The following is a 12935-nucleotide window of genomic DNA, read 5'->3' as shown; positions in this document are numbered from 1 at the left end:
ACATGACTCATGATCATTGTAGGAAAAACAGCAACAGAACTTTAGGTTTTATGCATAAGAAGGACTTCAACAATTCTCTGCAGCAAAGATAAATGGGTTTCAGTTTCCATTAAGGCGAAAGAGAAATAAATCCATTAAAAAAGAAGAATCAGAAGTAGCTTTGAAAAACAAGAATAGGAATTACTATTAATCATGCCCTCTCCTCAAAATCTATTTAAATTGCATCTTCAAACTGCAGTGCCCATATCACATTTTCAGATCATAATAAGAGAACAGAACCCGTGCAATAATATCAACATATTTCCAGTTTAAAAACTGTTGCACTCCACATTCATATATATCAACTATGATACAGCTGCAACACCTGAAATTCTACTAGTCTTATCCTCTTGAGTTTAAATTGAGAGGGATTTATTCATGTTCCAAATAAATCCAAGACCTATGTGATTATAAAGCTAAAAAGGAACAAAAATGCAAGAGAGTTGTGTGTCTGCAATTCTAGAGCTCTACTGCTTGGCAAACCAGCTGTAAGCATGTGAGGGGCAGGAGAAAGCTGATCCTACCTGGTTCAGTGCAGTTTTTGTGATTTGGATGCTCTGTCTCTTCAGGGTTATCTGTAACATTCTCCTCCACTTCCAGCAGTAGCCTTCGCCCAATCCACTTGTCACTAGTTTCCAAAGCAGTGTTCAGAACATCATAACCTAGAGAGGAAAAAGTACCACGGTAAATGTAAGAGTGAGGAATACAGCTGAACAGAGTAGCACATTAATTCAATGAAGCGGGCAATAAGTTGTACCACTGTGGTAGGCTTTTACTTACATAGTGAAAGGATATAAGTAGGTAGAGGGTGGCATGAAGGTGGCATGAAGGGGTGATCAGTGTAGACCTATGACACCTTTCCTACAGTGACCTCACAAGTTATCACACTTATTAATCTAGATTCTTATTCTGTTACAAAGGTTAGTTTTTTCAGCACTGTGGGATCTCCTATGCATAGTAACTGTACATTGTGCTGGCAGTAAGGACTGGAGACAGGTATGAGAATGAGAAGGCGTCATGGAGCTTTCTATATCCTAAACATGAGCCTGCCCCAGTACAGGCATGCTGCATTGCTGGTGGGATTGCCCTTTTGGTATTTGGACAGAGGTTGAACTCTGGCAACATTCAGTTCCTCTTTAAACATGTACATTCTCTCCCAGGAAAGCTGTTGGTGCAATAATGCCAACATGGTTCCTAGTTAAGAATATTGGGATAGGACAAGCAGAGGTGTAAAAAATTGGTGGCGAGGGAGGTCCATATGTTGATATCTGTTATAAGGTTAGCATTATGTGGCGAGTTTCCATGTTGCCCAAGTAGGCTGGCAGACTCGGAGGTGGGCTCAAAAAGAGAAGTGAGTCACAGAAACAGTGCAGGGTGGGATGGAGGACTAGCAAAACAACTGAGCCAGCCCCTAAAAGACACAAAATAATTGCACAAATTGCCATGGCTGAAATGTACAAGGGCATCTAGTTGGAGAAACTAACAAAAATTGACAGGGAATCATACCTAATTTGAAACGAGTCAATACCACTCATCTGGCCTAGCACTGCCTGTGGTTTGCTCAACCAAAGACCTTTTGAACGCCCCCCCCCTGAAACCCATCATAGAATTATAGCATTGGAAGGGACCTCAAGGGTAATCTAGACCAACCCCCTGCAATGCAGGAATCTCAGCCATAGCATCCATGACAGATTGCCATCCAACCTCTGCTTATAAATTTCCAGTGAAGGAGAGCCCACAACCTCCCAAGGGAGTCTGTCCACTGTTCATTCAGCTAGATCTGGATATCAGGGATTGAACTGCAGGGGGTGCTTATGTACCTGAGGCAGGTGTTCTGTTATTCAGGTATATGGTCCTTCCTTACACAAGCAAAAGGACCATGAGGGCTTGACTTTCTGCTAGGTATTGACTGAGCCAATAAAACCGAAACAAAATAGCTAGAGGCTTCCTAAAGCAAAGAGCATTATAGTGGCAACTAGCTGTTTGCTGGAAGCAAAATGGTGGACAAAATGGAACTTGGAAAAACCCTGTTGTGCTCATCTAACAAATTTGCCTATATAATGTTTTCAGGATTGCAGGAAGAGTGTTTCTCAGGTTTTTGAGGCTATGAGACACAAGTAAGTAGACATGTGTAGTGATCATCTGTAGTGGACCATTCCACTTCTGCGTGGCCTTCATTCTCTGCCTTGCTTTAGAAGAGATGCTGGTGAGCAAAAGTCTGTCTTGGCAGCATCAATGCAAACACATGGCACCTCTCCAAGGGTTTTTATTTTTGCTTGAGCTGCTCATCCTGGAAACTTGCATGCTGCTCCGATTAAGCAGAAAGTGCATGCTCATGTGCCAGTAACATCTGGCAGAGCTGAACATGCTGGGGGGGGGAACAGTAGGGTGCCCACTGTGTGCAGCACAGCCCATAGTTCAACCCCTTTTGGCAAAGTGTTAGAGGAGCTTTATGCCAAGTTTCCATTTCAAAAAATAGACTTTTGCTCTTCCTCCCTTCAGTTAAAACACAGCAGCTCTTCCTTCCCCACACATCTGCCTCCCATTGGGCTTTTCCCCTGTCAGCCTCTGGGGAAAACACATGACTCAGCAGCAGAGCAGTTGGACAGGTCTGGCCACACAAGCTCGGAGCAGACACATAAAGCAACTGTTTGCATCTACTTTTTAACACACCCTGGCCCTATACGCTGAGCAGCAACCTGCGCTCAGAAATGCTCAGAAATGCAGAATTGTTTTCTTCCCAACACCTAACTCCACACCAAGAACAACATCAACTACTAAATCTGTGTGTCTCAGGTTGCACTTAAAAGCACAGAATTGGAATCAATAAACAAAAAGGGATGCAACCACTCCTCCTCGTGCCCACCTTTTCTCTAAATGTGGACGAGTGGAATGGTGTGTGGGTTCAAGTCCTAACTCCACTCCAGACATTATAAGTAGGCGGAAACAATGTGTGTGACAATTCAGTATAGTTGCCACATTTTCACACACACACGCACACCCCACGACAATCACACAGAGGCACATTAAGTTACTGCTGAGAACACACTGCCCAAATCAGAGATCAGCTGACTCAGAAGCTTAGTGAGCAGAGCAGGCCTGACAAAGCAGGGCCTCTGCAGCTGGTTTTGCATTTACAGTGGTACCTCGGGTTAAGTACTTAATTCGTTCCTGAGGTCTGTTCTTAACCTGAAACTGTTCTTTACCTGAAGCACCACTTTAGCTAATGGGGCCTCCCGCTGCTGCTGCGCCGCCGGAGCACAATTTCTGTTCTCATCCTGAAGCAAACTTCTTAACCCAAGGTACTATTTCTGGGTTAGCGGAGTCTGTAACTAAAGTGTATGTAACCTGAAGCGTCTGTAACCCAAGATACCACTGTAATACATAAATGTCACTGTGCGCTGCTGACAGGGAGGAGAAAACGAACGACACGGGTCTCTGGTCAGCCATTCCATCATTGGGCAGCAGCAGTTGGAGCTTTTATTGCGCTACAGCAGGCATATCGAACTCCCAAGAGACTGTGATCTACTCCCACTAAAAAAAATGGCAGTGAACTACCCACTGGATTGACCAAAGTTGTTCAGCTTTTAGGGGAGCAAAGATCAGGATCACGCGATTGACCAGGATCGACCAGGGACGCCCCGTGATCGACCGGTAGGTCACGATCAACTGGTTGGACATGCCTGCACTACAGCTTCTGAGCCGTGGCATCATCAAACAACAGGTGTGTCTGCAACCTGACCAAGGCCACAGCCATTCTAAACTCATTCCAGATTTCACCAACAGTGATCAGTCCACCAAGAACTCTAATGTTACACTTTTTAACATTGCTATCTATCATGTAATCTCCCAGAATATTTTTTAAAATGTATGCCTGGGGCCCTAAACCTATGGCTTTAGCTGTACAATCCTTGGGGACCACAAATACTGCCAGGCATACTGTCAGAGTGAATAATAATAATAGCTATCAGGAGTGCAATATCTCAAAGACCACCTTTCCCCATATGAACTGACCCAGACCCTGCGATCATCGTCTGAGGCCCTCCATGAGAGGGCTAGAGGGTGGCAACATGAGGGCAGGCCTTTTGCGTGGTGGCTCCCTGCTTGTGGAATGCTCTCCCTCGGGAGGGTCTCCTGGCGTCTTCTTTAGATCTCCTTAGCGGCCAGGCAAAAACATTGCTCTGCTCCTGGGTCTTGGGATAATTGCACAATAAATGGCCTTTTAACTGGGGTATATTTTTTGTTTGTTATTATGGTATGGTTTTTTGTGTTTTTATATTGTAAACCACCCTGTGATATTCAGATGAAGGGCAGTACAGAAATTTAAATAAGAACAAGAATCATGGTCAGGAGTTTTCATACCAAACAAGAAAAGCAAGAAGCCCTCAGAGTTGTTGTTGTTTAATGGCCTGAGCATGCTGCTAGAATTAAGCACAGCCCTTCTGTTTGTGTTCCTACTGGGCAGTACAGTCGCCTGGAACCCAGCTGGAAGGCAACAGAGCAGAGCGATTACCTCTTACAGAAGGCCACCTTAAGCAGCAGAACTCAGATCAACTTGTGCCTCTTTTCTGCAGGTTTGCACCTGCCATTCAGATGAGTGTCAGTGATTACTCAGGAGATTCCTTTTTGAAAGTGACCTCAGGAAATTCACACGTGAAGCAAAGGAATTCTGAAGTGGCAGGTCATAACAAAAGGCATACGGTCGGGACTTGCCAGAGAACGATTCTGAATGCCAGGGACAAGGGTGCCTTTGAGAATATTAGAGTATTTTTTAACTTCTGAATAATTACAGATTATGCTACACACATCTTGGAGAAGTACGGAGCAAAGCTGACTTTCAAAAGAATGTCCCTTCCAAACAAGCTTCAGTTGCAGCAAGCCTTGTTTAGCAAGTGACAACTGGGACCTGCAACATGACCACACCACAGGACCCTGAAAAGAAATCAAAGGGTTAAAAAGTTTCAAAACCCTTCCTACATGGCACAGTCCTAATTCCAACAGAACTCCTTTTTTGCCTTGACACAGCACAATAGCATGTCACACAGCGGAAGGTGTTATGCAGTGCTTTTTCTGGGGGAGGGGGACGCAGGGGTATGCATACCCCTAAACATTTGGAGGAGTAGCAGCGGGGATTTGGATATCTTAGGAGCCCTGCAGAAAGAGCATGGGACGCCCTCTTTGTGGGTGGGTTCCTTTCCCCCCTTAGCACATCATATTTAGTTGGGGATTCTGGCTGGGCTTTGGGAGGGGGGCACTGGCACCAAGCGGAACAGACGCGCCGTCCCCACCTCCCTCTCCTCAGTAGCTCTGAGCGGAGTGACTGAGGGGCAGGGGCAGAGGAAGGGGGCGGGGGGTGGTCCACCCCGTGTATTACCACTGAGGGGGGTGACAAAATGCCGGGCGGCACTCACCGCAGGGCCTGCAGCACGCGCACAGGCTCCGTGCTGCCCAAACGGCCCACCTGCTGCCTCCCCCCCAGCTGTAGCACGGCTGAGTGGGAGGAGGCAGGCAGACTTTTCAGAGGCCCTATGGAGCATCCTGCCCCGGCTTGCCCCACCCCCACGGGCAGCTGCCCCCACCCCTGTGTGCAGGGCACACACACCGCCCCAGGCGCCTGATCGGCTTGCTCCACCGCTGCTGAGGGGACGCTGCCAGGGGCGGCCTCTCTCTCCGTGCCCCCCCCCCGGACAACTTTTCCCTTTTTTTAAAAAAAATAATATTTATTAAATTTTCCAGAATAGAAAAAGGAAAGATAGAAAGAAGAGAAAAATATAGTTTACATCTTAGTATCATTAACATCTTTTCCGGACTTCCCCCCCTCCCCCTGTTGTATTCCATTTCCCTTAAATTAATTCCACAAATTCTTACCCCGAATTTTAAAGCCTTATTGTAATTTTAAATAACCCATTTATTCCAAATTAGTTTATCTTATTTATCTTAATTAACCATTTCTCCTTATATTTTGTATACTTCCCTAAGGTCGACCCCAGTTCCCTTCCACAAATTCCCCTATTTTCAAACAACAAACAAGAAAGAAAGAAAGAAAAAATATGTAATTTTACAGCCTTTGGGTTCCAAATCCCCCCCCCCCCATTCCCCGGTTCCGATCCCCAGAGTTCGTCCATCATCTACTGCCAGCCTGGTGAATCCACGTCTATATCTCAGTTCCACTTTGCCGTCTTTTGATAGCTTTTATTTTCAGAAAGTCCAATCTCGGAGAAACTCTCAGAAAAGATCATTCTTCTTCCATCCAGACCTCTATGTTTAAGAGTATAACTCAAATTCTGTTTCTTGATCCTTTTAAAGTCTGGATGTCCCAAATGCTCCAACTTCAAATTTAGTCCAACTCTTATTCTTCAGGTTTCTTTTTCCTGTTCTGCTGCAAAAACCTTCTAATTCAGAAACTTATTCAGAAACTTCTTGTTCTCCACAGAGGCTTTTGTTATTCAGGAACATAAACTTACGCCAAGTCCCTTCCTTTCTTCAATAGATAAATCCATTGTCTCCTTTGGTATAGAGACCTCTGTAGACAAAATAATGCTTCGTTTCTGCAGCTTTCCCAAGAGATAACGAATCCTGCTCAAATTCCTAGTATTTTTCCGCTTGCTGCTACTGTTGCAATGTCCCGGCCTCCCTCTAGAGGGAATATGGTAACTTAATTTCTTTCCAGATCAGACCCAAGAGTCAAATAACTTGTTGCCTTTATTTCCAATAATTTATGTCCAAATTGTAACAAATCTAACCAGCAAAGCCATCGTAACCAAGTTCTCTCTTTATTTTCCTGCTTTGACAGCTACTTTGACAGCTGTCAAAGTTTCTGTGTTCCTTCGCCAGTCTCTCATAGCGGATCATTCCCGGTTCCCGGGGGGTTGCACTTTAATTCCCACAAACCAATCTTCTCCTCCAGCACAATTATTGTAATTTCCCTTCGTGAAGTTAATTTTTTTCAAATAAACAAGTCCATCTCTCGATCTTAGTTGTCAAATCCTTGCGTTAAGCCATCTACAACGGGGGGGGGGGGCGGACTTCCTTTTTGAACCCCCCCCCGCTCGCTCCAAATTCATAGATCAGATTTTCCTTTTAAGTCCAATAAATTTACTCACGGGTTGTTCTTTTTAATCCAAATCTGAAATTTCCAAAGAAGAGGTCGTTGCTCTCCGCCGAATGGCATGCGGCTTCGCTAGGCAGGGGAAGCAGTGGACTCATAGCACCACACACACCCCCGTCACCCGCTCCGGAGCCTTTAAAAAGGCTCCTTCGCCGGTCAGGGGGGCGCAAACGGTGCCCGCCGAGTCACCAAGTCCATGGGCATCTCCGCCCATGGTTTTTGAGGGTCCCCACGTCGCCAGCGCGGCAGGACCCAACCCCTACCCAGCAGACTCCCTCCGGAGCTCGGAGGGAGTCCGCCATTCGGCGATGGCGCCAACCCGGAAGTCGCACAACTTTTCCCTAGGCGGGTGGGCAGGCACCTAAGGCTGCATGGAAGCAGCCTGGAGGCTGGGTGGCCTCTCAGCGGCTCATGACAGGTGTCCCCGAGGCGGGAGATGTTGAGCCGAGGCTCTGTGAGAGGGTACGAGGGATGCATGGCGGTGCCTGTGCAGGCGACTCTCCTCTCTCCCCCCTCCGCCCCTCACGGACATGGAGTCCCCAGCACACCTTGACGCTGCTGCTGCTCGGATGAAGGTGGCTTCGTCTTAACGCCAAGCCGCTGAGGGACCACAGTCTCCTGCCCTCTTTTTTTTTTTTTTTTTGGGTGGGATGCTGAGCTAAAGGCAGTGCTTTTTTCCATTTACTGTATTTATTTTTCCTGATTTGAACTATAAAATGGTGATTTTCTTGAGTCAAAATGAGAGGACCCCTAAACATTTTTTAAGGAGAAAAAAGCACTGGTGTTATGTATACACTAAGGGTGAATTAATTATGGAACTATGGATCCTTATGTAGCCAAAATGCCACCATCCACACACAAGAGGGAGGTCTCAGCACATTTAGAGGAACCCCAAGGTTTGAAGAAGTACACAAAATAATTGGGGGGGGGCTTAAAAGGGGAGGGGAGGACTCACACATCAGTCAGCATCTCACACACATTGAGCATGCTTCGTCCTCATTCACTTGTGTTGTGAATGTGCATGAGATGCTGACTGATAGAGGGAGCAGGGAGAAAAATGGAAAAACAGGGGAAGGGAAAATGGATAAAAAGACATAGCAGCTTGGCTGGAATCCTGAACCCTTTCTCTATGATCCTAGTGAAAATCCCCTCATCCAAACTGCTATTTGGTATAGGAGGGAAAACTCACTATAGGGAGGGATCTGAGGCCATTTGCATTGCGAAATTATCACTTGCATCAACATTTCTGATGTTGTTGAGAATAATCTAGTATTAGGGTTGCCATATTTTGAAGAGCAAAAAAGAGGACTTTTTTGCCGACTTCTACTTTTAACTATGGATCACTATGATGACTCTACCCATGAGAAAAAGGACATGTCCTGGGAAAAGAAAACATATGGCAACCCTAATTTTCTAGTTTAGTATGTTTATTTTACTTGTATTTAGTAAACATAGTTTTTTTTAAAAGTACCCCACCCCATGTTAAATTTTTGGTCCCAAAAGACCTCAAGTATTTGACCTGAAATATTTGAGGCCCGCTTAATATCGTTTAAATGTTATATTATGTAGAAACATTTTATTAAAATACTTGTAAACATTTAAAGGCAGTAGCATGACCTTCTCTTGCAATGTTTAAATTTAAGTGGAGGGAAACCCCAAAAGTACTGAAGGCTGTTGGCACACTTAATAAATTTTAGCATCCTGGAGAACTGTGCGTGGTAGGCTGACTCACAGGTCTGTCAGGGATAATCACCTGAAAAACATTAATTACAACTTTGAAACTGCCAAGCTTGCCCAATATTGCCTTTGGCACTTGGCATCCATTCATTGCTACTAATGAACTTAGGAAATGGAAAACGTTTGGTGGAAAAATAAAGCATTGGAAAAATTTCCACCCCACTCCCTCATCCCTGCCATCAAGATGTTCTTCCTCATGTCTGCTCCAAATTCCTTTTCATGGAATTTGAACCAACTGGCTTGAGTCCTGCCCTCTGGAGCAACAGCAAACAAATTTATTCTGTTTTCTGTGTAATAAAAATGAGATCATAATCCCTCTTAGGCTGCCATGCAAATATCCCCCTGGGACTGAGCAGGGTGGTGGGGCCGCCACACCTGCAGCCCCACCACACAAATGGTAGGCAGGATGGGCAGAGAGAATGCTGTGCCAGCCGTAAGCTACGCAGCCAGAGGGCCTGGACTGGCCCTGCCCCCATACCATCACACAAGAGCAGTGGAATCAATTCGGGATCCAACTGATCCCAGGCCAGCTCAGCCCCTCCGTGCCCTCAGAATGTCCTGTTTCATGGCTACAAATCCAACAGGAGCTTTATCTCACCCAACAACAAGAATACTGTGGATTATGCAGCTAAAGTGGATCTGGGGCTCTTGTGCAAAAAAACCCCCTATTTTTTAAAAATGCCCAGAATTTTTGCAGTAAGGCAAGATATGGGAAAGTGCACTGGAAAGCATTGGCATCACCCTGACCAGTAAGTAGTTGCCTAGATCCTGTTTCCCCCTCGTCTTAAAGATGGATCCAACATTTGCCTCTGTCCAGTCTAACAGCACTTCACCTGTTCTCCAAGAATTTTCAAAAATCATAAACGGTCTCTGAGATTACATCTGCAACTTCCTTTAGTACCCTAACATACAACTTATCTGGCCCTTAAAACCTGAATTCACTGAGAGCAATAAGGTGCTCCCATACTAACTTCTTATCTATATTTGGCTGCAACTCCGTTCAACTTGGAAATGCACAAGTTGAGGCTCCAGCACTCTCCCGTCATGAGGAAACTGTTTCCTTAAAAGGCTACCCAAGGACGCACATGAGAGTAGGAAGCATGAAACAACTGTCTTCATCTGGTGGAAAAACCATTTAACCCAAACAATATTGTGCAGTGACATTAACTTGTGCTATTCCAGAATCTGCCCAAACAAACTTACTGCACACATTGAAAAGAACATACAGGAAAGAAGAAGCCCATGCTAGCACAGGGCACACTGAACACTGGCCAGTCAAATGGTACAAAAGAATGATGTGTTACTGCAGCATTGCAGAATCACTGCAAGTTTCAACGAAGGATTGTCAAGTGTTGGCAGGATCCCTGCTCCCCTTTGCAGCCACCGAGGTTCTATGAAAACTGTGAAACTAGGCAGACAAGACACAGACATGCCTTTTCAGGAGTCATGCACAGTTTAACATCTATTTTCGTCTGCACTTTTCTTCCTTTGAGGGCAGCGGCAAAGGGAAGGACTTTCACAAAACTCAGGGCAACAACAACTAGATGTACAACCAATAGTAAAGGAAGAATCTCTGCATTTTGGTTCTCTCAGTTCCAATCCGAAATTCAGTTTTCCACAGTGCTGCAACCATGAAAATTCTTCAACATTCACCTAATGAATACATCTGTGTGCAGTTTTGGCTAACACACACACATTTCAGGTAATTTTCCCTAATATAATCCATTTTTGTATGTTATTTTCACCAAAATATTAATTTTTATGCACACTTTCCCCCAATCTATGCATTTTTATTCAAGTTGGAGAACTGCATTGCAAATTTCAGATGTGTGAATTTTGAAGGCTGGTTCTATGTTTCACTTCTCATATTGTTTGGGAAAGTGAGAAATTAACAGATTAACTTTTAAGTGCAGACTGAATCTAATATCTCCTTAACAACCAAGGAGCAGGTATTTACTACTTCGGGCAAAATATGGGGGTGCTGTAGGTTTGAATGAACAAAACTAGCATGCCAAGGATAAGGGTTTAGCCTAGTTTTCCCCTTGCCATACCACTATTATATATGCAGAAAGGAGGATTCTGTGCCATCATTTACACTCCCTCATTTTCACTCCCTGACATCTATGGAATTTGGAACATTCTTCTGGAAAAGGTAAGACATTGCAAAAGACAGGAGCTTCCTGTTGTGTTCCATGGTACATAGTTTCAGAGGGTCATCCAAGATCAGAATTGCACAACAATTTCACTTTATCTTTCAACATCATCATCATTATTATTATTAAAAAATATTTTTATTTAAAACAAAGATAAAACTACATACAATCAGAGAATCATCTCTGAATATTCCACAGAGCTTTGACAAAGTTTGTTTCTTTAAAAACTGTCTCACAATGAATGCAAGATTTCAAAAACGGGTTGTTTCATATGCATGCATCATGGAGAAATGCAAGTAACAGGGTGGGGGAGAGAGAGATTAGGAATGGAAGGAATGGAAGGAAATCGGAAGAAACCTCAGAAAGCATCTAGGTCAAAGTTTAAAGCAAGGTGAATGTCTAGCTCGATAGGCAAACGCAAGCATGAATTTTCTACTTCCCTCTGCATTTTCCTTTCAAATGCTGAGATGGCTTTTTGTAGTGTCTAGGTATCGACTTTAACTATCGGAGGCATATCGGTGCTTCTTTAAATGTGTGGGGACTGGAAGATGGGGCTGCTACTGCTCTCAGTTGGGAGAGTTGGAGGCTAAGCATTCTGCCATGTCAATGCCTTCCCAAAAACTCTTCAAAGGCTACCCTGTGTTGAATGAATTGCTGGAGTCTAATCCATGCTCCCAAAAATAAAAATAAGAATCTACAGCCTTAAATGTGTGCAAATACTTCACAGAAACAGAAATGTGAAATGTGCAGCTCCTTCAATTAGATTAATTGAAGTTAGTGGGAGGAGAGAAAATCAGGAATAGAACAGGCTGCACAACTTTAGAGTGTTTACAACAACAAAATAGAGTTGTGGCAGATTTTTCTCCTCTGATGTTTCTTCCCACATTTGTGATATAAACGACAGATGCTCACACCAGCAAATCAAACACTGGTTCAGGCATCAGTCTTCTTCATGCCTCAGGAAGGCACTCTGCCTTTCAAAGCACCACATATACATTTTTGCATTCATTTACTCCATTCTAAAGGCACAATACAATTGGAGTTGCAAAACTGCAGTAAGGATGCTGGGAGTGGATTCGTGAAGTCACAAGGGCCTGTCTATCAGCACGATACCCTTCCAATGTCTTATTATGAGAACTTCCAAATGGTGTTTCCCAAGTTCAACTCTTGGAGAAAATAGTCACATACTTTGGGTATTATGCACTTTTCCTGCTTTTTCTTTTCTTTAGCAACCAGGGGCCCCACACGGTGTCTCTGAAGACTGGAGAAATGGCACAAGGGAAGGGAAGGAGAGCCAGTGTGGTGTAATGCAAATAATAATAATTAATAATAATAATAATAATAATAATAATAATAGGGTGGCATATGCTCAGATTTCCCCAGACACGCCCAGGATTCCAAAGGTGAAAGCACCACCCAGGCAGATTCTTTATATTTTGAAAAATGTCTGTGGTTTTTCTTTTGCATGCAGCAGGCAAGCAGTCTGGGCAGATGTTGGTGGCCTCCAGGGGAGACTCCTAACCCAACCCCCCTCCCCAAGATTACCGCTGCCCCGCTGCCCACCCCCACTACCGCTGATTGCCCAGTGACCCTGCCACCACCGCTCACCTGCTCACACACTTGGCCGCCGCCGCCACCGATCATCCAATCACTCACCTGCCGCTGATCACCCACTCGCCCTGCCAACACTGCCATAGATCGCCTGATCGCCCACTGCCACCGACTGTCCAACCACCCAGCCCCCACCAATCACCTGATCACCCCAATTGCCACCAATCGCTACCACTGCCAATCACCCTGCTGCCGCTGCCACCAATCACCCGACCACCACCAATCGCCTGCTTGCCCCTCCACCCCCCCCACTGTCTGCCCTCTTTTTTCGATCTTCCAAATATGGT

At 44.8% G+C, this 12935-nt stretch overlaps 1 protein-coding gene across 3 annotated transcripts in view; it reads right to left on the bottom strand.

Annotated features, from left to right (window-relative positions):
- SLC24A3 (solute carrier family 24 member 3) overlaps positions 1-12935 on the bottom strand; it is a 161377-nt gene that overhangs the window by 132497 nt on the left and 15945 nt on the right. For all 3 annotated transcript variants that reach the window (XM_083748637.1, XM_083748635.1, XM_083748636.1), the window contains exon 2: positions 564-701. In XM_083748637.1, the coding sequence (XP_083604763.1) occupies positions 564-701 (138 nt within the window). The remainder of the gene's footprint in view (positions 1-563; positions 702-12935) is intronic.

The sequence above is a fragment of the Podarcis gaigeae genome, assembly GCF_964106915.1.
Source record: "Podarcis gaigeae genome assembly, chromosome: 7".
NCBI classification, from domain to species: domain Eukaryota; kingdom Metazoa; phylum Chordata; class Lepidosauria; order Squamata; family Lacertidae; genus Podarcis; species Podarcis gaigeae.
Note: the sequence above shows the minus strand (reverse complement) of the source record. Positions and strands in the feature narration are given on the sequence as shown.